Source organism: Cotesia typhae, unplaced genomic scaffold (genome assembly GCF_013202065.1).
Source record: "Cotesia typhae breed Kobodo isofemale line unplaced genomic scaffold, CoteBio_Ctyphae contig_11, whole genome shotgun sequence".
Lineage (NCBI taxonomy): Eukaryota > Metazoa > Arthropoda > Insecta > Hymenoptera > Braconidae > Cotesia > Cotesia typhae.
Genome location: NW_027423711.1, coordinates 5,342,652 through 5,368,331, shown reverse-complemented (window position 1 = coordinate 5,368,331; position 25,680 = coordinate 5,342,652). Strand labels below are relative to the sequence as shown.

General features: G+C 30.8%; 7 protein-coding genes across 14 annotated transcripts in view; 1 reads left to right on the top strand and 6 right to left on the bottom strand.

Moving 5' to 3' along the window:
* Mtd (TLD domain-containing protein mustard) overlaps positions 1–1,114 on the bottom strand; it is a 71,583-nt gene extending 70,469 nt beyond the window's left edge. For all 3 annotated transcript variants that reach the window (XM_074259416.1, XM_074259424.1, XM_074259432.1), the window contains exons 1-2: positions 893–1,114; positions 348–686 (exon numbers count right to left, since the gene is read on the bottom strand). In XM_074259416.1, coding sequence (XP_074115517.1) covers positions 348–367 — 20 coding nt within the window. In that variant the 5' untranslated portion in view covers positions 368–686; positions 893–1,114. The remainder of the gene's footprint in view (positions 1–347; positions 687–892) is intronic.
* Positions 1,115–1,552: 438 nt separating this feature from the next.
* On the top strand, positions 1,553–14,201 carry LOC141526727 (uncharacterized). Its single transcript, XM_074241807.1, has 16 exons — positions 1,553–2,731; positions 2,813–3,102; positions 3,175–3,330; positions 3,437–3,557; positions 3,667–3,925; positions 5,691–6,179; positions 6,222–6,448; positions 7,528–7,669; positions 10,419–10,468; positions 10,796–11,246; positions 11,411–11,574; positions 12,250–12,478; positions 13,322–13,369; positions 13,446–13,698; positions 13,759–13,936; positions 14,002–14,201. The coding sequence occupies exons 1-16, from the start codon at positions 1,714–1,716 to the stop codon at positions 14,016–14,018; spliced, it is 4,092 nt and encodes a 1,363-aa protein (XP_074097908.1). The 5' UTR covers positions 1,553–1,713; the 3' UTR covers positions 14,019–14,201.
* Positions 3,982–9,862, bottom strand: Caper (RNA-binding protein 39-like protein Caper). The gene is made up of 5 exons (XM_074243740.1): positions 9,542–9,862; positions 7,521–7,582; positions 6,604–7,029; positions 5,669–6,490; positions 3,982–5,164 (listed from the first exon to the last, which is right to left on the bottom strand). The coding sequence occupies exons 1-5, from the start codon at positions 9,629–9,631 to the stop codon at positions 4,867–4,869; spliced, it is 1,698 nt and encodes a 565-aa protein (XP_074099841.1). The 5' UTR covers positions 9,632–9,862; the 3' UTR covers positions 3,982–4,866.
* A 420-nt stretch (positions 14,202–14,621) lies between the features above and the next one.
* Positions 14,622–16,734, bottom strand: LOC141527964 (uncharacterized). 3 transcript variants are annotated; one of them, XM_074243766.1, is made up of 5 exons: positions 16,440–16,734; positions 16,148–16,323; positions 15,638–15,736; positions 14,901–15,308; positions 14,622–14,805 (listed from the first exon to the last, which is right to left on the bottom strand). In XM_074243766.1, exons 1-5 carry the CDS (start codon positions 16,459–16,461, stop codon positions 14,719–14,721), a joined length of 792 nt encoding a protein of 263 aa, XP_074099867.1. In that variant the 5' UTR covers positions 16,462–16,734; the 3' UTR covers positions 14,622–14,718. The 3 variants fall into 3 exon arrangements, with proteins under 3 accessions (XP_074099867.1, XP_074099875.1, XP_074099883.1); XM_074243774.1 differs by having other exon boundaries at positions 16,459–16,734; XM_074243782.1 differs by lacking the exon at positions 15,638–15,736.
* Positions 16,735–16,874: 140 nt separating this feature from the next.
* On the bottom strand, positions 16,875–20,438 carry LOC141527956 (uncharacterized). The gene is made up of 6 exons (XM_074243755.1): positions 20,279–20,438; positions 19,429–19,624; positions 19,093–19,349; positions 18,871–18,982; positions 18,468–18,769; positions 16,875–18,003 (listed from the first exon to the last, which is right to left on the bottom strand). Exons 1-6 carry the CDS (start codon positions 20,393–20,395, stop codon positions 17,947–17,949), a joined length of 1,041 nt encoding a protein of 346 aa, XP_074099856.1. The 5' UTR covers positions 20,396–20,438; the 3' UTR covers positions 16,875–17,946.
* Positions 20,439–20,846: 408 nt separating this feature from the next.
* Positions 20,847–22,096, bottom strand: LOC141528338 (uncharacterized). 3 transcript variants are annotated; one of them, XM_074244350.1, is made up of 3 exons: positions 21,832–22,096; positions 21,642–21,728; positions 20,847–21,569 (listed from the first exon to the last, which is right to left on the bottom strand). In XM_074244350.1, the coding sequence occupies exons 1-3, from the start codon at positions 21,988–21,990 to the stop codon at positions 21,075–21,077; spliced, it is 741 nt and encodes a 246-aa protein (XP_074100451.1). In that variant the 5' UTR covers positions 21,991–22,096; the 3' UTR covers positions 20,847–21,074. The 3 variants fall into 3 exon arrangements, with proteins under 3 accessions (XP_074100451.1, XP_074100457.1, XP_074100460.1); XM_074244356.1 differs by having other exon boundaries at positions 21,651–21,728; XM_074244359.1 differs by having other exon boundaries at positions 21,865–22,096.
* Positions 22,097–22,318: 222 nt separating this feature from the next.
* Positions 22,319–25,609, bottom strand: LOC141528325 (uncharacterized). 2 transcript variants are annotated; one of them, XM_074244328.1, is made up of 5 exons: positions 25,362–25,609; positions 25,244–25,271; positions 23,384–23,745; positions 22,961–23,239; positions 22,319–22,586 (listed from the first exon to the last, which is right to left on the bottom strand). In XM_074244328.1, the coding sequence occupies exons 2-5, from the start codon at positions 25,260–25,262 to the stop codon at positions 22,500–22,502; spliced, it is 747 nt and encodes a 248-aa protein (XP_074100429.1). In that variant the 5' UTR covers positions 25,263–25,271; positions 25,362–25,609; the 3' UTR covers positions 22,319–22,499. The 2 variants fall into 2 exon arrangements, with proteins under 2 accessions (XP_074100429.1, XP_074100436.1); XM_074244335.1 differs by having other exon boundaries at positions 25,329–25,459.
* Between the last annotated feature and the right edge of the window lie 71 nt (positions 25,610–25,680).

Below are 25,680 nucleotides of genomic sequence, written 5' to 3'. Positions count from 1 at the left end.
AACTTTTAAAACTCTGGCTCAAAATTAATTACAAGGACCCAATATATTTATAGTTATTGAATCCACAATCGTAATCGCTATCGGTAATTCTTACGGCTCAACATTGCATTTGATAGCTGAGCGAGTAGGCATTATATATACGGATTAAAATAATGACACTGAAGTTGAGAGACATTTTTAGAATTTTTTTAACAACCAAATTATAGCCAGAAAATTTAATTTTTAAAAGCTCTGAAAAATAATAAATAATTTTCTATGCCTAGTTAATTTTTCAATAAAAAAATTGTCAAATGTCTGGTAACTTGTGTCATTTTAAAATAAGGAAAAAAAAAAAAAAAAAAACTTACATTTTTCCTTGGTCAGCCATTCGTTTTCGCTGGTGTTACTTTTGCCTTGTCCTCGTTCGCGTCGTCGCGTTCTTTGATGATGGTGATGTTGCTGCTGCCGATAATTATGATGATATATACTATACGGTGGATGTTGATACTGATGACGTTGATGACGATGGTGATACAGCTGACTGGCTATCAGATGACACAGGTGACTTGACTCGATATTTAGGCCGCTGAATTCTATTAATTTTAATGGCAATGCCAATAAAAAAATAACGAGGATGATGAAGATGTTGGCGGTGATGATGATGATGAAAACACCGCGAAAACTCAAACGTCACTTGATAACAAAGCCTGGCAAATGGAACACAGCATGTTAGAGAGTTTACGGACAGTCGACAACCGGTACACAGGTGACAGGAAACAGCGTGCGCGGTTATTTACTCGTTATAATTATAATTATAGTTATAAATATAAATAGATCGACAACAATAGTTGTTATTAGTTAGATGGTGACAAATGTTAAATTATAAAATAAAATAAAATAAATATATAATTACAGTAGGCCTTGATTCCTCGGAATATTTTTTAGGCGACAGGTTTACTTTTATTTAGTTTATGTATTTACTGATTTACTCGTTACTCGTTACACTAGCACATATGAGGACACTAGATCAATACTCGAGACGTGGGGGCAAGACTCGCTACGAGTCAACCCGAAAAACATTTTTTTATTTTTTTTATTACTCTCTTATTATTTTGCTCAACGTGTTGGTGTGTCTCATTGATCGTTGACGACAACGACGTCCTACGACCAGCACCAACGATTCTACAATCTCAAATATGGCCGAACTGTCATCTAGCGGAGAAAAGACGAAATATTTTAGTGGCGGGAAAAATTTTAATTTAAATTATTTAAAAAATTTAAAAATTTTAAATATTATAAAAAAAGTTATTAAAAATAACACTGATAAATAACTAATAATTTAATATTAATTTATTTAACTTCAGTATTATTATTAAAATTAAAATTTTATTTATAAAATAAAAATATATTTTTTTGTAATTTTTTAAATATTTAAATTTAATTCCAGTTCCCACCACTAGTCGCGCGCTTTTCAAATTTTTAATTTCACGCAGTGTGGCCAGATCGTGCGATTTTTTTACCCCCACTTTGTACCACTTTCAATGTAGTCTGATGAGAGTGTCCTACAAAGTGGGGGTAAGAAAAGAGCACGTTCTGGCCCCACACTGATTTCATGTGTAATAATTTCTAACCTTTTACAAAAATAGATAAAATAAACACAAAAAATATGTTTCTAATAAAAAATAAATTTGTAAATATAAATACAAATAGTGATTAAATAAATATAAAAAAACTATGCAAGTGTTTACCCGCTGTATAAATATTAACAACCAATTAAATTTCCCAATCTTGACAAACATAAAAACTTTAATAGTGCGACAAGAGTCTACAAAAGGTGTAGTGAACCGAGGCAACACCAAGACTTTTTACAAAATGCATGAAGCTTACATTCGTTATACCTCTGGGACCGAAGTGTTCAACTTTACGTTCCGGTTCTCAAAACCGGATCTAAAAATTGACAAGCAGTTGAATTTTTCCAGAAAAATTTCTGAGAATGTCGAGACATTTCTCCAGAGAGTCAGCGGCAACGTCACCAAGCAAATGACCACCAAGACCAAGAGGAAGGCAAAAAAAAAAGCTAAAGTAGCTTCTGAAGGAGAAGAAGAAATAAATGTGGACCATGTCAAGGAAGGAAATATTTATTTGTCAAAAGGTGACAGCAAAATTAATTTAGATGAACCTTGCAGTAATTTTCTTACAGATCCGTCGGAGCTGAAGCTGGTTGTCTTCGACCAGAAGTACGATATCAAGCTCAACGCGCCCTGGGTTATCAAGATGAAGCTGCCGTCGTGTTTGCTGGCGAATTTTCCAGTTTACCCAAGTGAGTTCAAGTCGATGTACGTAAACAGAGACTTGTCAGTTTTCACGTGGTACAAGTCAGTGTACGATGAAGAAATGAAGCTGTCATGGAAGTTCATCGGAGAAGGCTTTCTTTACAAGCCTAGTGCTGAAGACATAGGCTCCAAGCTGAAGCTCAAGTGTCTGCCTCGCAATGACAGGCTTGAAGGCTCAGAGACTGAAGTTGACTCGGACACTCTTGTCGAGGCTGGTCCTGGAGAGTGTCCGTTTGAAACACGACACAAGTTCACCAGCAATAAATTGTCTGGAGATTCTTTCAGGGTTACTTCTTACAATCTTTTAGCTGATACGTACGCGGATTCGGACTACTCAAGGGCTGTTTTATTTCCTTATTGCCCACCTTATGCTCTGAATATTGATTATCGCAAGCTTTTGATTATTAAAGAGTTGATAGGTAATTTATATATAATAATATAATTAAAGTCATTTTAATTTCTCCATGTGAATTTTATTTTATAAAAATTTAAATTTGCAGGATATAATTCAGATATAATGTGTCTACAAGAAGTAGACAAAAAAATCTACGATAATGATTTACTGCCATCTCTGTCATCGGTTAATTTTGACGGAGTATTCAATGCCAAGGGAACGACTAGTGAGGGACAGGCTACTTTATATGACACCAAAAGGTTCGAAATGTTGAGTTACAAAGGAATTTCAATGGCTGATAGTATAGAAGAGAATCTAATTTTTAAAAAGACTTGGGATAAAATAACTAATGACAATGCGCGAGTGAGATTCAAGGATCGGAGTACCTCATTGTTGGTAAGAAATTTTTTTCTTGGTATATTTCATGACTCTCATTAAAATAACTGGTGACTGAAAATTGTTACTCAGATAGTCACATTGAGATCTCGGGATAATCCTAAAGAAATTCTGGTGGTGGGAAACACCCATCTTTACTTCCATCCAGACGCAGATCACATTAGAATACTGCAGGCTTACTTCTCCTTGACTTCGTGCCAAGCCACTGCGGATGAAATTCGCCAGAAGGTATAGTATAAATTATCTGGAAGCAATTCACCTATTGTTAGTGGTTATATAGTTATATGGAGCTCATATTAGTATTTTATTCGAAATAAAAAAATTTATTTTTCAGTATCCCGAGCACAATGTGACCATAATGCTCTGCGGGGACTTCAATAGCACACCCGTTGATGGAGTTTACGAGTTTATGACGAAAAATGCTATACCAGAAACACACAAAGATTGGACTTCAAGTAAGATTATTAATTTATAATAAAATATTTTAACAAACTATCAAAAAAATTTAATTTTTTTTTTTTTGACAAAATTTAAAGCTATTAAAATAAAATAAAAAAATTTCAGATGCTGAACAAGTAGTAGAGAACGTCTCAATTTCTCACAATTTGGCTCTGCAAAGCGCTTGTGGAACTCCAGAGTACACAAACTTCACAGTAGAATTCGCAGATTGTTTGGATTACATTTTCTACGAGACAAACAAATTGGAAGTGAGCCAAGTAATTCCTATGCCAAGTAAAGAAGAACTTTCATTAAACCAAGCAATTCCATCCGTAGTATTTCCCAGTGACCACATTGCTATTTGTGCCGATTTAAAGTGGCACTCACCATAATAATAATAATAATAATAATAATAATAATAATAAAAAAAAAACTTATAAATAATGTAATAATAATAATATATTTAATAACTTTTATATGTCTTTTAAAAACAGAACCTAAAAAGATTAGTATGAAAATTAATAAATACATTTGTAATTTTTATTTGTCCATCGTTGATAATTGCATTTAATGTGGTTAATTATAATAATCGAGTTTACATTAAATCCACTTGAATTTTTAATTAAATATAAGAAGTTACAATACAATATAATCAACATGTACTCTGTTTGTTTTGTTAAACTAATTCGAATTAATTTACATATCTTATTTACAAACCATTCGTTCTTTTAGATTTTATTTTCGATTGTAATGGAGACTGCTTATACATGTCGCGTGTTTTTTTATTTAATTGATTAATTCAATAATAAATAAAAAACAAAATTTGATTATCGTCAAACTATAGTAGATTTAAAAAAAAAAAAAAAAAAAAAAAAAAAAAAAAAAAAACACATTAAATCTCCATTACTCGTTAATGTAAATGAAAAAAAAAAAAAAATATATATATATATATATATATATATATATATATATATTAAATTTTTTTTTAATGATTTTGTATATTAAAAAAAATATAACGCGTCTTTTAAATAATGAAAAGCTAATTTTACGAAATTCGTTAAAAGTTTATCTAAATACACTTACGCATTATCGATAAAAATAATGATTAATATTAATAATTCATAATTACATACTCTTAATAACGTTTGATAATCATACTGACCCGGTGCGTACCAAATCAACTATCGCAATTAAATATCTTTTAAAGATAATACATGTGAACGATTAAGATTAACTGTCAAGAGGACAGTTTAAGAAAAATCATAAAATAAAAGAAAAGAAGATCATTATAATATAAAACAATGCCTAAAAAGGCGTTCAAAAAATTTAAATGCCTCTTCTCGGCGCGCTGGGAGTCAGCAGCTGAACTGCTGTCATTGCGTCCGGGAACAGTGAGTGGTAGTTTATCAGAGGCACGTAAGCAGCGGTTATAACTCGCCCGGCGAACCATCGCCCGTGAAGAGAATTAACTGCTGCGACTGCTGTGGCGATTGACGGACATTTTACGTAGACGTTGCCTTGAGGTGAGGCCTGGTCCAGGTACACATGAAATACTCCTCCGTGTTTGTTACACTCTTCTATCACGTCGTCGCGAATTTCTCGCGCCCAATTTGGATTTGACTCACTGTAAAATAAAGTTTTTTTTATTGGGATTAATTTTTTATCAGCGAAAATTAAATTGAAAAATATTCTATAGAAATTTCTTTGAGTGTTACGTTATCATCGTTCGTAGATAAAATAATTTAAACGAATAGAAAATAATAACGTAGTTTTATTTTGCATTGTTGTCCCCCTGGCATGACATGGCGTTTCATCATACCAGGTTTTTTTTAACATGCTAATTTATTTATTTATTTTCTTGTAGACAACCCATTTTTTTTTTTTTTTTAATTTGGATTTTTTCCATAAAAAAAATTAAAAGTTTTAATTTTTTTTAAATTAGAAATCACTTGACCATTTTTTAATTTTTTGCAAAAAATTGAATTAAAAATTTTTTTTAATTTTTTTTTTGACACAATTGATTTGTTAAAAAATAATAAATCTCTACTAAATTAATTTTTAACCTTCTGGGTTATAATAAAAATTTTTTTAACAAAAAAAAATAAATAAATAAAACGAAAAAACTTACTTTTGTGGATCGAACATATTAGAGAGCATAAAACACTGAGTAGCAATAGGCGGAGCTGGTTGCTGAGCCGGCTGAGGAGCAGCAAGCGTCGGAGTCATATTCAGCGCATTAGCAGCAGCTGGTGGTATCTCCAACCCAGTTCCTTCAGCCAACTTAAACATCAATTGCAGCCTTCCAGTGGCACCAAGATCAATGCCACTGCGATCAAGTTCATCAGTATCAAGAAGGGAGTTGCCTTGCATCAGGTCAGTCCTTTCCGTGACATTACCAACTTTCATCGGTCTGCCAGCCAGCTCGAACCCGTTCAGCTGCTCAAGTGCTTTTTTGGCGTCGTCAGAGTTTCTAAATGTCAAAAAGCCGTAGCCTTTGCTGCGACCAGTCTCGGGATCCATGATCAACTGGATGTTGTCAATTTTGCCAAATGGCTCGAAGATACCGCGGAGCATGTCTTCGGTGATATTGAAATGCAGCGAGCCAACGTAGAGTCTCATAGGCCCGGTTTGTCCTTTAGGCATTAGATTTGGCATTGAATTGCCCATGCGATTCTTTTCAGCTTGTGTGTGCTGTACGACAATGGGAACTCCCAAGAGCTTTTGACCAGACAACCCGAGAGCCAGAGTTACACTTTCTGGATCTTTGAATTCTACATAAGCGATGCCTTTGAACCGCCGGGTCTTGTTACACGTGATCAATCGAACGTCTTGGACTTTCCCGACGCTCGAGAAGAATTCTTCCAGATCACGCGCTCTAATACGTTGGCTCAACTGCATACAGAACACTGTACGTGCATCGCGTTCTTCTGGAGTCAACTCATCATTTCGTCTGATAAAAAAAAAAATTTATTTTAATTAATATTAAGTCCAAAATTTTAGTTAAAAAATTTTTTTAATTAAATTTAGATTTTAAAATAAAGTAAAATAAAAAAAAATACTTACAATCCCAAAGGACTGACGCCTTTTCCAAAAGGCCGAGCTCTAGGCAATATGAGCGGCGTCAAGGACCTCTTTCTTCTGCGATCTCTAGCATCTCTGTCCCGACGATCACGATCACGATCTCGTTCCCGGTCTTTTTCCTTATCCTTCTCCTTATCTTTGTCCTTATCATCGAGATCCCGGTCCTTCTTGTCCCTAGACCTGGACCTGCGTTTCCTGTCTTTCTCACGATCACGCTCGCGGTCTCTCTCCCGCTCACGTTCTCGTTCGCGCTCTCGCTCGCGATCTCTGTCCCTGTCTCTGTCTCTGTCGCGGTCGCGGTCGCGATCTCGATCCCGGTCCTTGGTCCTGTCCCGATCTTTTTCTCGGTCGCGGCGGTCTCGCCGGTCCCTCGATCGGGAGCGCGACTTTGATCTGTGCTTGTTTTTCCTGAAAAAATGTAGCTAATTAGTATACCAATAATCCAATTTAAAAAATTTATTATATATAAATATATAAATAGATTTTTTTTTTTTTTGACTAAACTCCCAGCTGGTTTTATAAACTCATATAACTTCGAGTCCAGTCAGTTAACCGTGAGCCGGCTATTTTAATAAAAATAACATAAGATCGGCCCATTTTTAAATACAAACTCGATACAAATTCGAGTTCATCGGCAATACTCACCATCACTTGGTAATACCGTTTGGAATTATCGAAATAAAGCGGCAATTACACTAACTGTACGGTGTCTATAACAAAGAGAATATAAACTTTCGAGTGACTGTCACGTCAAAACTTTTTTTTTTTTTTTGTTTTTATTTTTTAATAAATAAAATTTTAAACGCGAGGACTTTTAGAAAAATTGTTAAATCAAAATAAATTTAATCTTAATTTTTTTTTTGAATAAATAAAAATAAAATGAATAAAAAAAAACTTACCTCGAAGACGTTCTGCTTGACCCATTTTCCTTGGACCTGTCTTTGGATGAGGAGTCCTGCTCCTACGAACAGCAAACAGTTGAATGCCATACCACCAGCCAAGTTGGCAGGGACGCGCGAACAAGGGGACAAAAAGCAAATCAATTCAAGTTAGTTATTTAAATCAAATATAAATGTATAACTTTAATTAAACTGGTAATATTTTTTTTTTCTTTCATCAAAATAAAGATTAATTTTTTAATGACTGAAATATGTTTTTATAATTATCAAGACTTAAGACTCCTTAAGCCGTGAAAGAAAAAAACGCAGGTGACTTCTTAAATTAACGGACATGATAATAATATGCATATATTTATAAAAATATATATCTTAGTAGTACAGTAGTTGTTTTGCGTGTTGTCGGGGAAGAGGAGCGGCAGATTGCCCGTATCGTTTGCACGTTTGTATTTGCACCATGCAAAACCCGGCTAAAACTTACCAATCAATCTGTTTATTCGGGTATTAGGAAAGCATTGCAATCTTGGGTTGAGCATGCCTTGGTCTTAAACTACCAATGGCCAACCACACATCCTTTTTCTTCTGCAAAAGAGAGCCCTCGTCAAAGAACAGTAATATATATTTGTTTATGTAACTCCTGATGGATCCTAATTTTTATTCCTACTCAATCTGACCCTGTCTCATACAAACTCGATCACTTGATTACTAATTCAATCATAAATAATATATAATATAATATATATCTTATTCCCTTACATACATACGTATTATCAAAAAGTTATCATCGACTTCCGCTCAACTCATTTTAAATATTTATTCTTTCAGATTTTTTTTTTACGTCTTATCTCTCATCTGCAAATTGATAAAAAATTAATTATCATTTTTTTATTTTACAAATCAAAAATAATTTATTTATATAAAATGATTTTACTTTCACCGCTGCTTTAAAATTTAATAATTTTAGATTTTTTTTTTTATAAAAAATCCCAACCATCGACTTCACCGTGGAACAAAAATTCTCCGACTGTAAACAAAAAAATAAAAAAATTTTTTTTATCAATTTATACACAGAAAAAACAAGATGACAATGGGTATCATCCCAGATTATACTCAGAGAAAAAAAAATTTCAGATATCATCCAGTATAATCTGGAGTATACTAGCGAGTATCTGAAATTTTTTTTTTTCAAGCCACAGATATCACTGAGTATAATCTGGGATAATATCCAGTGTCATCTTGTTCTTTCCGTGTAGATTCAAGACTTTTCAAAAAATCTGAAATAAATCTAGTCACTTACTTCGAGCTCCGAGAATTATTATTAATTGCGATTTAATTATTTAAAAAAAAAAAAAAACCCTTGAAAAATGGATATATCCCTAATTAAAATTTATTCCAACGATTTTTAGCTTTATGTGAACAATGTACAAGAAAAAATAATAAAAAAAAAAAAAAAAAAAAAAATAAATAAATAATGAAAGTGATGACTTGTCTTAGTACCTCATTATTCAAGTGCAATCAAGGAACTCGTTGTAGAACATCGTACGAGCGCGAGGGTACATGTTACGTACCATCTATAAGTACAGAAAATGGTGGTATTGATCAATAGAGAGCGACAGTGTGGATCGTTCTACTTTTATATTATTTTTTAGCATATATATAATAAATATAACAATAATCATCAAACAATTTATGATTACCACTATAATTACTACTATAATTATGACTATGATTATGATTATGATTGCCATTATCATTGATTAAATATTAAGATGGCGATGATGATAAAAAAAGTCAACCCGGAGCACGGGTTGATAGAAAAAAAAAAAAAAAAAAATAAAATAATGTATATAATATAAAATGAAATAACTTTGCACCGAGCGTGCGTACTAAGCATTACTATGAAAAATACATTTAACAAAAGGAAAATAGAACGACTAATACAATGTCGAGAGTGTAAATTGAGCAAAAAAATAAATGAATTAAAAATAAATAATAATATTAAATAAAAAATGAGATTATCTTACCCCTTTTCGGTAGGGAGCCTCCAGCATCGCTTCGACGTCCAAGTCATCGGCCATTGTGCGACTTGGAGAACTTTCTGAAATGCCACGCATTAGCACTCGACGATACTGCGTTATTTGTAACAAACTTTATCACGTACGACTCGATAAATATAATTATAGTTAATATTGTACTTTAAGATTAATTAATAGTTACGAGGCTGGCTCTTGCTGCTGATTAAATGGACTCTTGGTTGCTGGGTACTCGAGATTAGGTTTTAAATTTGTTATTTTGTGCCAGGACTCACCAGGGATGATCGACGGAGAGCGACCAAGAAAATGGCGCTTGGTCAACTCGCTCCCAATTTCTCTAAAGGCCAAACTGAAGCGCCCTCTTTTTTTTGGTTTGGCTAGGAAGCGACGTCATTCCCCGCAAAATAAATGCGCTGAGGTGACATCTTGCGGTCTTTTAATAATACTGAACAAGACAAGTTTTAATTAAAAATTTAAATAGCGCGCCTTAATTTAAACCAATAAGGAATCAGGTGCCATTTTAAAAATTTTTTTCGAGTTTCGACTATTGGCTAACTTCACACTGTCATTTATTTTTATTGTAGTGATTAAACTATTAAAAAAAAAAATTGAATTAAAGAATTCCACATGTGAAAATTAATAAAAATTATAAGTAAAAATTTTTAGAAGCATTTTTTATTGTAATTGATCCGTTAAAAATTTTTTAAAATGACGGCTAACTTCAATATGATTAATTTTAAGATCTGTCAATCTTTCGAATTTTTTTTATCAATTAAATTGTTATGAAAAAATTTGAGAAATATTAATTTAAAAAAAAAAAATGTAAGTGAAAATTAAATAAAAAAATTTGACACATTTTTCTACACAGATGGAGACACCAGCTGGTGTCAGAATGCAAGCCAGTAAAAACAAGCACAAGTGCGTGAGTAAATTCCAAGAATAAATAAACAGTTTAGACGCTAACTAGTGTATGTATTAAAATATTTTTCTCAATTTAAAAAAAAATATTAAAAGTAAAAAATAAAAAAAAATTCACTTGTAGTATGTTCACAAAATAATTAACAAGCTAATTTTCAGGTACATCTATCACTAATTGCTAACACCAAGCTCATTTCCATCCAAAGACCTCATCAGCGCCATAACCTCAAACCCTAACCTCGTTCCTCAGCCAGAATTTTGTGTACATAAAATTCAGAACAAATTGCTTGTCGTAGCTGGGTGATAGAATGGCTAGTGTGTGTTTAGATATGCGACGAGCACGTGAAAATGACCTTCGGTCGCGGTACGCGAGCAGTCACCCCTCTGGATCCGGGCATCACCCCTCATATTACTCTGAGGAGGAGAAACAACGCCGGAGACAGGAGTGGATGCTGGAGCAGGAGAAAAAGCGCGAGCACGAACGTCGCAAGCAAATTATGATCCAGCAGTACGAAGCGCGTCGGGCTCGCGAGCTGACTTTGAAGAACGCCCACAGATCCTCGCACCGGGCTCACACTAGAAGCCGAAGCCGAAGCCGTAGTTTCTCTAGCAACAGAAGTCGCGACAGAAAACGCACCCCCAGTCGCAGCAAAAGTCGCAATAAAAGTACCAGGAATCGCAACAGGAGCAGAAGCAGAAGCAGAAGCAGGTCTTCTGGTCACTCGCGCAAGCAGCGAGTTCGCTGCAATGTTTCTAAAACTTTAGTTATGGCCAAAAGGTACTTTTTTTTATTTATTTATAACAATTAAATTAAGAGAGATAATTTTTTTTATTGAAAATATTATTTAAAAAAATTTCTGATAATTTTAGTCTCATTTTTATTTTGTCAGATAATTTTTTAGTTTCTTAAGAATTAAAAAAATTGACTTTTTTATTATCCAGCGCTCCAATATTTAAAGGACCAGAAATATCGCCGATACCTTTGGCAGATTTGAAGAAAATAAAGATTGACATTCACCGGCAGATCCCGACGACTAAACCACAACCTGAAAAACTTGAGCGGGATATAGTAAATCCCGAGGATATTGTAATTGCACGCAAAGATGGTAATTTTATATCATCAAGCATATTAATTATATTTCCTGCAGATTTTTATTGAGGTAATGTTTGAAATATGTATCAACACTGAAGATTTTGAAAGTACTCTGGACAACAACTGGAAGATTGATATGTTAAAGATTTTGAGAATTTTTTTATTAATGACTTGAAATAATATTATTAATTTCTGATGTAGGATACGAATTATCCGAGATCACAACTACTAGACCACTACGTGGCGTCGGAGTTTGATCACACGATTAGTAACAGCAATATTAGTAAGCGGTATTTATTATTACTTCGATTATAATGTGCTTTGCTGTATTTTTAGTTAACATTCACATTATTTATTATTTTGCACTGCATTTAGATTAAAAAAAAATTTTTTTTTAATTTTTAATTACCTGCTGCATGATTGGTGTTTGAAATATTTAAGACAATATTATTTTTTTAATCGTAAATAGTTATAAAATTCATCACTGAAGACATCAGCTAGAAGATCATCACTGAAGATATAAAAATTTTCGCGAAAAAAAATTATTTTTCATTAAATTAGCACAATTATTAAATAATCTATCAAAAATTATTTTTACTTAAAGTTTGCTTACTAATGATTAAAAAAATAAATAAATAAATAAATAAAGGTATCAGCACATCATTGAAGCTCGCATGTCTTCCAACAGGTGAAGGAATAATTCCAATATTCGATCGCCCAGAACTCAAGACCGCTGGAATATCAACACCCGAAGTTAAGGAGCTCCGTACGATAATTTCGGTGGAAAATGGCAAGAGACGCTCGTCTAGAAAACGCTCATCCTCGTCATCTTCAAGCCGATCATCGAACTCTCGTCGTCGTTCTTCGAGCTCAAGCCCTAGGCGCCGCCGATCCCGAAGTCCTCGTCGGGAGTCTAGGTTCGTTTCAGTTATTTACAAACAAAAAATATTTTATTCTATGGGTATATTATTTGAGTATTACATAGATATATCATTTCTATGGAGCCGTTGCTCGTGATAACTCGTCGAGTGTTTGACGATCCAATAGGCGAGATCATTGCTAATTGCTAATTGTGATCTCAATACTCCGAGTGGTCACTTGAAGCTACAGGCTCTGTGAAATTGAATATTCGCTGTGAGTATTTTAATTAATGCTTTTATTCATTTAGGTTTTAATCCAGTGTCATTTCTTAGACTTTATATTTTTGCTACTAATTTTATTACCAAGTTTTTGTTTCAGCATCTTTACATCTTTCTCTGTACAGCTTTATAAGACGAACATAAATCACGTAGCTTAGTTTGTTACGTATCATGCTTGATTTTTTGCAGCGACCATCATCAACTTTTCATCAGCACAGCATCTGGATCACTTCATTTGAACATTATTAATTTAATCTTATTTTAATAATGTCCCGTAAGATTTTATTTTTTTTTTATTTAAATGTTATTATCACTTTGTAATTAAATATTATTATTTATATTGAGGTAAGATCGTACAATAATTTATAAAATAATTAAATATTGTATAAAATTAAATATAAGCAAAATAAATGAATCAATAGTTGGATGGAATTGATATTAACATTTAATATTTATTATTTAATTGTTAATTTCAATGAAGACTCAAACTATTGATTTATTTATTTTCTTGTTATATGGATACATTATAAAACAATATAAAAAAATAGTTTTCAAATTGAATATTGTCTTGATAATTAAAAAAACAAAAGGATTATTGCTAACTAAAAAAATTTTAAATAGGTATAAAAGTTCAAGGTACGAAAAAGAATCTCATAATTCGAAATATAGGTAATTGATTTTTAAATTATTTTATGGGTTTTATTCTTATAAAATTATACAAATAAATAATTAATTATTTTCATAGGGAGCATAGTAGAGATCGTAGGAATGATGACAGGCCAAGAAGTCGAGACCGTCATCGTTTAAGTGAAGCTAGTTCTAGAGAAGACAGACACCACGGATCATCGTCTAGAAGACATAGTTCTCGACATCGTTCAACCTCTAGAGACCGTCATAATTCACACAGAACCACTCACAGCTATGAGAGATATGAGTCCCATAGTTCTAGACGTGTTCCTCCTTATATGGAACCTATGCAATTTCCTTATTATTTTACTGTAAGTCAATAGTAATAATAATTATAAAAGTTTTTTTAATTAATTGTAAATTTTTTACAGGATTATATGAGACCGATAGTGATAGACCCGGTGATGGCTATGCGAGCTCCAATGCCTTATGTTCGCGGAAGAATGCCACCGATGATGGGAATGGGAGGCCCAATTCGTCCGAATTTTCCACGATTCGGACCACCTGACATGATAAGACCTTATGGTCCACCTGGCCTATCTCATTCACGTAAGTTTAAAATATTTTTATTATTAATTATTGATTAATAATATTTATGTTTTTATTTGTTTCAGGACCTAGAAGACTTTGACTGTTGCTCATTTAAAATAAGCTTATAATTATGCGGCTATTTATTGAATTATGTCTTGCTTCGATAATTTTGTATTACTATGATAAATTTTATAAATATTAATTATTAAGAATTTTTGTAATAAGAAATGTGATTTTTTAAAATCTTGTATAATTTTAAATATAATTCATAATCTTGAAACAATTCCTTATTTTTTATTTTATTTGTTATTATACCTACTAATGTGAAATTATTATTATTATATTTTTTTTAAATTTATAAATAATGTAAATAAATTAAAAAATTAAAAAAACCCAGTGGGTCTTACCCAGAATATTAATCATGCGTATACATAACGACAAAACAATAAAATTTCATAACTCATCGATTAAAGAATCCAATAATAACATTACGCATTTCTGCATTTAATTCTGTATTTAAAAAAATTTCATAAGCTGAAATTGCCCAATTTTTCGCTTCTCTGCCAAATGTGTAAAAGATATTATTTAAATTTATTGATTATTATAATCATAAAAATTATTTATTGTCTAAAATGAAATAATTTATTAGTACTTAATATTTATTTAATAATTTAAATAATAACAAAAACAGCAAGCAAAAAAATAAATTTTTCACAATAAAATTTAATAACAACGACCCACAGTATTTACAACATTACACAATAAATTGATAATTATAATTACTTAATAAATTAATAGTTTTACTCAAGGCCTACTAGCTTTCCACCGATTTGATTAAGCGCAGCAGTAATTCCTCGAGAAGTTTTTTTTGCAGCATCTACTGGCAGCTGGATCATTTTTAAAAATAATTAGATACAATTATGATAATTATTATTCTAGTCTACAAACTGACAACTGATGAAATAAAATTATGAATACTTACATCGACAATGGTATTTAGAAAATTGCTAAATCCGTCGAAGCCATTAATAAGAGCTCTGCCAATGCCTATGAATTTATCACCGGAGTTTCCATACTTGTCTTCTTCTCTTATTCTGTCTACCAGAGGAACAGGGGACAGAAGATTCTCGAGAAATCCTTGGACTGGTTTAGGTTTTTTAAATTCAAACAGTGATTGTCCAGTTTCACTCTCTAATCGTGACATTTCTCTGGTCTTGGGCGGTAAAAAATTGTCCAGAGGACCTAATTTAATGGGCGTGTTGACAGTGGTACTGATCTCGCTTCTGGAACTGATGGCGTTCCGCTTTTCAGTCTTGTTCTGGATGATCTTCCTCGCGTCCCTCGCCGCTAAAATTGAGACCAATTTGTTGGCAGTCTCGCTCGTGAATTCCTTTAACATAAAATTAATAAAAATTATATAAACTTATTTTTTAATTCAACAATTGTTTATAAATTATTTTATATTAATATTCCAACTGAGTTGCGACTCTGTACGTGATTTACTAAATTGGCAATCACTGTTACGTTGTGAAACTTTTCCTTGTTAAACTATTTTCACAACTCATTTTCACTCTTATTAAAAATTAAACTCCCTTATAGTCTTCATTTATAATCATTCCATAAAATACAAGTGCGGTGACTTTTGGTACATGATCCAGGTTTAAATGGTTTGTTAAAGATTAATTTTATTGAAAGATTATTTTAATTTAAAACAATTACCTCCGCGCGCTCAGCAATCTCGTTTCTAGCCATCATCACAAAATTTACAAATCTCCCTCTGCCAAATCTCAGTGAATCCATAATTTGGCCTAACAGTTCCTACAAGGGATAGTCTATCTTCAATTCTATTAATTTTTTTTTTTTTTTTTTTTTTTTCACACACTCGGTTTTTATTATCTAAATATTAACTCTTACAAAATTTTTAATTGCTATCACTAAAATTTTTTATACATTAAAAAAAAAAATTTACCAATTTGTAAAATTTAATTTATTAAAAATAAATAAATTTATTTTATAATTACTAATTTAATACTAAATTTTTTTAAGATAAAAAAAAATTTCTAAGCTTTTACAAACTTTCTATACATTAAAAAAAAAAAAAAAAAATTAAATTTCACTACTTGTTTTTAATTAAATTAAAAATCTTTTACACAAAAAACTTTGAATTTTTGTAAGAGTTAATTAAAAATAATCTAAAAAATTCAAACAAAAAAAAAAAAAAAAACATACCATGCCACGATCCCAGCGATTAGGTACTTTAATAATGGTGCTGTTAATAATTTCTTTAGGAGTTTCTAAAGTTAATTCTACAGTTCCAGTGGTAGAAGTAGGCTTTGATAACACGTGTTTATCAACATTTGCAACAAATAATATTACCAGGAGTTTCCCGAACATATTGCATTGATCTAAAATAAAAAACAAGCAATTAATTACCGAGTATTAACAGGCTAGCGGAGATAGATAAATAAAAAAAAAAAAAATTAAATAAATAAAAGAAGAAACAAGTAAACTAATGGAATACTCAAATAATGATACACAACCATTCGATGCGATAAACAGACAGCAACTGATTCTTTCTTCACCTCCACTTGACGCTGGACAACGTTGCGTATTGCGACATCTCCCCTTTACTTTCTCTTTCGCCGTCCGTACAAGTTTAAAGTATCGGAGATCGGGGATATTTGGTCATCTTTTTATCCTCCTGTGTCTCAGCCCATGATAATCAGCCCAACATAATGGGCCATCATCTTCTTGGTTATCGTGGCCAATTGACAAAGTCCGGGCATAATCACTCTGCTTCTATGTACTTAGTAATGTTTTTTTAACATACTTTCGCTTTCAAGTTTCATCATATACGTCACTTGTAGTGTTTTAACAATTTGTTGAAACGAAATAACAAATTTAATGATAAACAATTACCATTTTATCGCAATAATCATTTTAAATAACAGCAACATTGTTGTTTCTTTAACATGTATTTTTAATTTTAACATATATTAGATTCATGTTAGAACATAACTAGCTAATACTAAATAATTAGATGTAATAATGAGTATCTAGAGTTTAATTATAGAAAATAGTAACAGCTATTAACATTAGCATTAGTCTCGCTGATAAATTTCATAACTCAAGGTCTAGATACTAATTTTAATTATAATTATTAAAAGATATAAGACACTATTTTTAAATTTTATGTTTTTTAACATGTAATAATAATGAGTATATTATTTATATTTATTTTAGTAGTTAATCTTGTAAAATAGTGACAACTATTTTTTTATTTATTCTTTTTTTGCTAATTACAATTTTTTAATTTAGTATAAAAAATTTTTTCATGATAATAAAGTTTAGCAGTCACTTAACTATTTTTTTTTAACAAGGATTTTTTCTAAAAAATTAGAAAAATTTTTTTTATTGAAAAAATTACAAAAAAAAAAAATTTTATTTGTAAAAAACTTTAAGTGCAATTTTTAAAAAATATTTATATTATCTGAATATATTTATTAATTCAATTAATAAAAATTAAAAATTTTTTTTAAAAATCTAAATTTATTAAATTTTAATCAATGTTTTTGTATTTAATTTCAAAATACGTAAATATTGATTACAACTCACTCCTATAATTTAGCGACTGCTAACACTGTAAGCAACATCAAAAATTGTATAATCAGCTAAAAAAAAAAAAAAAAAAAAAAAAATAAATAAACATATTAATTTAACATAATAATAAACGGTAATAAAAAAAAAGTAATAACAGGGGTACATTGATCATGAATCTTTGGACGCAATAAAAGTGTTCACTGACACGCAGTGATGTTGAATAATACAAGTATTAATTAATGACAGATCATGGATCGTAAACCGTACATACAAAACGTCATCTCAATTAAAGGTAATTCTGGATTTTTCCGCGCCTCTGAACAAAGACGCATAAACAGGTTGATGATGCACTATACTAATGTAAAAAATAAGATAAAAATTAAATTGAGAAAAGAGCGTCCTTGGTAAGCGATGACTCCAAGTCCAGATCATCCCACTTTGCTGTTCAGCAATTGGTTTACGGCGTGCAAAGTTGATATGGGAATCTGAAAAACAATTGCTCATTATTAAAACTATCACGTTTACTTTTGTTTTATTACCTTAATTTAAATTTATTTAAAATAAATAAATAACATATTTAAATTTTATTGTTTAAATTAAGATACTGAAAATAGCTGACTGTTGTCAATTTTTTTAATTTTTATAGCGAAAAGAAAAATTACGGACATTAAAAATTATTTTACAATTTTATAATTATTAAATTATTATAAAAAAAAATTTAATTAAAAAATTCCACATGTGAAAATTTTTAAAAGTATTTTTTTATTGTAATTGATTTGTTAAAAAAATTTTTTATTATATTTGTAGCATTAAAATTTAAGATATTAATTTTTTTAATTTATAAAAATAAAAAATTAATAATTGTAAAATTAAAAAATTAAAAACAGTTCTTTCAAAATAAAGAAGAAAACTTAAATAAAAATTTTCTTGTCTGTAATATTTAACTTACATTAAAAATGTCATCAAAAAGAGTTTTGGGCCTAGCTGGTCCATAAGAAGAAATTGGAATTGAAGAAGCAACAGCTGGCGCGGGTCCTGGCGCAAGAGCGACATCTGCGCCAGAACTTTCGGGAACTATTTTAGTGCTGCGCGCATCAAGTGGCAAGGGTTGAGGTTGAGTCAGTAATTCGGGCTGAACAAAATCTGCAGGTACTTGTGCAAGAGGAAGTTGTTGTTGAATTATTGTCTTGGTGAGTCTGTTGCAAATTTGCCTCCTCTTCTTGCGACAGCGCGAGTTTGCGTAAGCGTATGCTGGTTGTTGACAGAAAAAATCGATTCATTATTTATACTTATCAATTAATTATTAATAATCAGTTTAAAAAAAAATATAAGAAGGTAATTAAAATAATTACCGGGTTGTGGTGCTGGTGCGGGTACGGGCAAATGTTCCACGACATTGACCCCCTCGGGTGAGTCGATCTCGCGTCTTACTAAGCCGTCACTCTGGACATTTGAACTCAGTTTCTAAGTAAGTAATTTTTATTTTATTTTCTTTATTTTCCTTCTAATTATTAATTACTCATTACTAATTAATGATTAATGATTCATCAGCATGATGACGAATTAGTAATTACCTGATTTCTGGAAATTAATTGAATGTTGCTTTGGTTGGGAACCGGAGGAACCGAAGGAACGTCACCGCTAGGAACGCCACCGCCAGGAGCGCCACCAATGCTTTTAGAAACAATCCTAGTTCTTCCTCTGTTGCTCGTCGCTGTGTAAAGAACTCCTCCGTTCCTGGAACCGTCAGCTCCGTCCAAATTCCCGCCAAGACCCGCAGCGGCTTCTGGGCCGCCATTTCCTAGTCCAGCTCGCGCGTGTAAGCCTCCGCCTGGAAGATTTTTAGTTATAGTTATAACTATTTGACAAGTAAAAATTAATTTTTGAAAAAGAAATTTAGTATAAAGTACCAGCGTTGCCTCCCTTGTCGCCGTTAACTGAACCGCCAAGTTCTGCTGATGCATGCGCGCCAAATGGCGTTCCTGCTCCTGCAAAAAGACCGCCTCCGTTACCGTTTCCGGTTAAAAGACCTCCGAGACCGGCTTCCGCGTGGTAACCAGCGAAATTTACTCGAACTCCGCCATTTTTAAACTCCAAAAATGGAAGCTGCAAAAATTTGAGGTTATTTTTTATTAGAGAATTTATTTTAATTATTTTTATTTCTTCTTTTTTAAGTAATTTAATTTAATTTAAATTTTTGGGTAAATTTATAAAGAAAAATTACTTTAAAAAGTTAATTTCAAAATTTGGTATTAAAAATTCTTTTGTCTTTAATTCTATAGTTTAGAATTAAAAATGAATGGGTTAAAAAATGAAATATAGTCTTTTAAAAATTCTATTCTAATTAAAAGACGACCTAAAAAAAAGTGTATTTGTTATTGAAATATTTTTTACAGCAGTAATTAAAAAAACATAATGAATAATTGAGGTTAAAAAGCAAGAAGAAATAAAAATTTATTTAAAAGGGTCGGTCTTCTATAAAAGGAATACTTATTGACGGGTTGTATTATTTAATTGGGTATTTAAATATCCATTACATGGTTTTGCAACAGTGAGGTAATTTTAGAGAGTCAACGGAAGTAATTGTATATGAAAAGTATTTTTAAAAATAATGAAGAGACAATTTTAAATGATAGTAAATGCGAAAGTTTCAAGTACTTATATTTTAAATTTCTTCACAACAATGAAATTGTTAAATATAAACTAAACAACCCGTGGGAATAACTAATGAGGATAATGAACTTATTAAATCAAACTTACGCCAAACAGAGAGTCTTGCTTGGTGTCTGTTTTCTTGGTGGTGTCCTCGGGGGACGGCATGCCTTTTGATATAGTTATTGTTAGCAACAAAATCACGACACATTTACTATTGACCATCTTAGCGAGTGGCGGAAACAGAATGACTCGGCGATGTCGACAAGTAGCTACTCGCACTTTCAATGCACTCGTTCAGAGAAGGGATTTTTGCTCGAGTGGGGCTTGGGTCCAATCAAAGGAGCTGCGGATTAGATGATGGAGCTCATAATAATAATAATAATAATAATAATAATTATTATTATTATTATTATTATTATTATTATTATTATTATTATATTTAATAGCAATAATAATATTATTAGCGAAGAAAAAATGAAGACTTTGACACGGTCACGGATTTAAATTGACTTATAATAAAAAAAGCATTTAATTATGATGGGTCATTGACGTACAGATATTTGCAATGGTAATTTAAATGTCACGTTCCGACGGAAGTTTATCTATTAATTTTTTTTTTTTTTTATGTATTGACCATTGTAATTTATTATTCTTGTTACAGATTTATTTTAAATTTTTTATGCGATGCGTTAACAATTGTAAACAAGTTTAGGTGATTTATTTTTAGTTCCGTGAAGAAATACATATTATTTTTTTTAGTACAAAAAATAATTTAATTAGAAAAAAAAATTAATAAATAATAATTTACAAGGATTTATTTCCGTCTAATTTAAATAATTGTTCCATGCTTTTTATAAATTATTTATTGTCAAGTTCTATTATTATAATTACTTAGCGATAATTAAAATCGAAAGTGAGATCCAGGCGCTATTTTATTTTGTATAATTCCAGAGTAGGGTTTCCAAGGACCAATCTGAACAGCGTCATCCAGTGTCTCTGTGACATGATAAATATTACCATCTCCACCGAGAATAGGCTGGCCTATATTATTCCTATTGCTGTTACGATTTCCAAAGAGTCTATGGTGGCTCAAATGTCCATGACTTCCGTGGTTTCCGAAATGGCCATTGAGATTGTGTGGCTTGCGTTTTTTCTTCTTATGACCATGTCCGTGGAAGCCTTGGTCGTGTCCAAAAAACAGGTCACCTAACGGCAAGTTCCAGTCGAGGTACGCGTGTCTTTTTTGGGTTATAAAGTCCTGATTTTCGGGTTCTAAATTTTCTTCATTTATTTTTTTCACCAAAGACTTTATTTCTTCTTCATTTACCGACGTAGCTTCTTGAGTCAGTCGGTTTTTTACCAGGTTACTTATCGCTTGCAAAGTTTGCACGGGGATCTAAAATAAATTAATTTACATCAATATTGATAATATAATAATCAATAATTACTTAATATATAATTTTATTACATCGAATACTTTATTAATTGTGTCACTGTTTTCAGGGTACCAGGATTGCGCTGCAGTGGAGGTTCCTTCTATGACCGCGATAGGTATCTATGCAACAAAATTAATTAATTAATTAATTAATAATAATATTTTTTAATTTTTATTATTGTAATTAATATTTTTTTTTCAATCAATAATTTAATTAATTTACCTGAAAAATACTATCGACTGTATTAGGACTTACACCAGATTTTATAACCGGCTTATCCGTAGCGCCGTAAACTACTCGTCGTCTTCCTGTTTCTTCAATCACAAAATTTTCACCTACTACCCAATTAACGACAAAAAACAATCCAATTATTCGAAACATTTCCTTGCAACTTAAATCACTTTAACAACCAGTCATAAAACATGACATTTATTATAATTGCAATTGCTGTAATTGCGAATGGCATCGATGCCAGATTAATAATAAAGCAGATCGCCAGTGGACCATCCTCTATATAAACTCTCTTGGATGACATGACCCACAGGCCGTATTGACCAATCATCAGCGACGGCTTTCTCTTTTTTACAAATTTGCTTTTATTTCACGGGACCTCACGAATACGTGGGCGTTAGCAGGACGCGTAATAAATCATAAACTATAAAAATATTTATAAAAAATATTATTACGTAAAAATGAATGTACATTCAGTGGTAACTATGACGTGAGCTACAGAATTCCCTTTTAGAGATTTAAAAATTTTGATTTATGCGTTTAATTGTATAACAATTTTTTTATAAATACAGTAATTAACTATATACATTTGTCGGATTTAAAGATGAGTTTCTAGTTACTTTTTTTAAGTTTTAATAAAGTAATATTAATTATCATCATTAATAAGCATCCGGGTTGTCTGCTAAGAATGGCTGAGCGCTTTTTGACAATTCTTTCCTGAACGTTTTTATGTTTATCCGTGATTGCTGTAATTTAAAAATTAAACTTTAGTTTTTTTTTTTTTTTTTGTTAAATTAAGAAAATAATGATTAAAAAATTATTTATTAATTATAAATAAAAATTCAATTTTTTTAAATTAATGCAAGTCAATTTTTTTTATACTTTAGAAAATGAAAATTAAGTTAGCGGACATTTAAAATTTTTTTTTTTATTAAAAAAATAAATAAAAATAATTACAAAAAATTAAAATAATCGGCTAACTTTAATATTATAATTAGAAATAATTTTTTTCAAAAATTTAAATTAAAAAACTTGCACTAATTTAATAAAGTTGAATTTTATATTAAAAAAAAAAAAAATAAAAATTCACAATGATTATAAAATTTAATTTAAAACTTACAGTAATAGCATCTTTCCATTCGATATTAAAAAGCCGAACCAACCCGCGTACATTTCTTCTTACAATATTTTCCAAGGTAGATCTAGTTAATTTATATGGCGCTTGGGTTGTTGAAGTTTGATTAGCTGTTGAAATAGTTACATCAGCGCTAGCAGTTGTAACTGATGTATTTTTACCTTGCTGTGATTTTTTTGGCGCTTTAGTAGTTGTGTCAGACACAATATTTTCTGCCAAGACGTCTCCTACTTGCTGGATTGTTGATCTTGTATCATTAATAGTCTGCGAAGAAATAAATAATTAGTACTATGTAATTAAATTTAACTAAATATTTAATTTTTTAATTTTTTGATTTTTTTTTTTTTTTTTTTAATAATTAAATTAGAACAAAAAAATTATTTTAAAAAATTAAATCTTAATTTAAACCTCAAAAAAGACACGGAATAAAGTCCAAAAAAATCCCGGCCTCTGTTTTTTGACTTGTCTAACGACGCGCTTAGTTTCTTCAGTGACATTCGCCCTAGAAATGACCCGTTCGCCAATAGAGTCCCATTTCTCAAAATCAATGGGCCCAGTTTCTTTGAGCATCTTCACCAAAGCAACCTCGTCCTCTTGAGCAGCCTTATCAGCTCGGAATTCCTGACCTACATACTCTGACTGAATTTCACCGTAAATATTGTTTGGCCTTCTTTCGTATCTTTGGTTGTCTATCGAGCGCGGCGATTTTTGACCGGCAACTTGAAGTCCCAAAAACAGCACACAGATGCTCATAGTTAATTTATTCATAACTGTAAGTAGATAAAATTAAATTACTAATAATATTAAAAATAAAATTCTCACGCACAGGAAAATAATCAGCGGTTTTAAAACCGCAGTCGGTAATTGACTGAGAATTTAATTTCATACACTTAATAAATTTATTTTAATGACATTACTTCATTTTAGAGGGGATTAATTAATATTTGACCACCAGCTCCATGTGTCACGTACGTGATCAGGTATATAGTATAATGTATTAAATAATTAATGACATTAAAGTTAGCAGTCACTTGACTATTTTTTAATTTTATTAAATACCGACAAAATTGGATCTCAAAGGTTGGTAAATATATTTGCGTTAAATATATAATTTTTTAATGCAACTATCTATTAAATCAAACATATTTACATACAGAGAGATAACGTTCCAGAGTTTACTTTCTATGGACAACTTCCGCGACCGAGATTTCCATCGATTATGAGTTTGCTTTTATTCTATACGAACATTTACTGGTATTTATAAAAAAAAAAAAATTATTTATTTATTTTTTAGCAATAATTATTGCATGTTTAATTCTTTAATCAGATCATTTTTTACTATTCTAGAATATTAATAATTTATTAATGTTAATAAGTACAATTAATGTACAGAATTTTTTACGACTGAAGTAACAGATGACTCTAGATATCCTTGTAACAATTTCACTGAAGAAATGTTTGTTTTTCTGATTAAAGCTTAAAAATTAATCGATTGAATCATCCGGAATTTCCATTTCTAACATGATCATAGAAAGTGATGAAATAAAATAACAAACGTAAGGCTTGGACCACATTATACTTAATTTACATAATAGTTTTCTCGTGAATACTTCTCTCGTGTATCATGAGTGTTATGAAAGTAATGCTATAATACGTTAGATAAACGTAATTTTATTAATATATACTCAGTATTTATAATTCCAGTAAGCAAAGAAACTTTTCTTTTTTTATTTTAAACTATTATAATTGTATGAAAATTAAGTTAATCGATATTTAAAAATTAAAAAAATTTTTTTTATTTAAAAAATTATTAAAAAATATTAAAAAATAATTTTTCATTGAAAAACTGTGAGTACAATTTTTAAAAAAAATTTTTTAGTTATAATTTAATAAATAAAAAAATTAAAAACGTCGGCTAACTTTAATATTATTATATTTGTTTATCTACAGAGCTTTATTTTAAAAATAATAACTAGTCTGTCCTCAGATTCATTATTAGTAATTACCGTGTATTATATGTGCATTACATTTAACATTGCAATAGTGAAAAGAGAAACTCGAGGTCAGTGTGCACTCGAAATAATTAAGACGAATTTAAAATAATATTTTTTACGTAATTTTATTTATTTGCGCTCTATAAAAATTTTATAAATTCGCCTTTAGATGTTATTTCATTTTTATGTAACTTAATCTCACGTAACGCGATTTTTTATTTATTTAAATTTACTTTCAAAATATTTATTAAATGGTAATAAAAGGCCACATTACCTGAGTGATTAACCGGCATGTTGGTTGCCTAAAAAATAAAAATAAAAATTATAAATAATTTTAATAAAAATATTGATCGACTTACCTTGCAGTGAGATAAATAATAAATGACATATACTTCTCATGTATCGAGTATAAAATACAAAAATTAGGCAATAAAACACTCGGATACAATTATCGTGATTTGTCAACTGAAGCGAGACTCGAACACGCGATCTTGAGAGGCGTGTGCATCGTGAAAGACAGCGGGACTATGACTGATAGCGAGATGAGTTTTTCAAATCCCATATGTATAATTTTCAAGGCCAGCATTTTTTATTTCAAAATATCGGGTCCAAGTTCCTAGGTCCCCACCTAAAACACCTGTTACTCGCTTCTCTTCGTCCTTGAGGGAAAGAATCAGTAAGTATAATGTAATAACAATAACAATAATAATA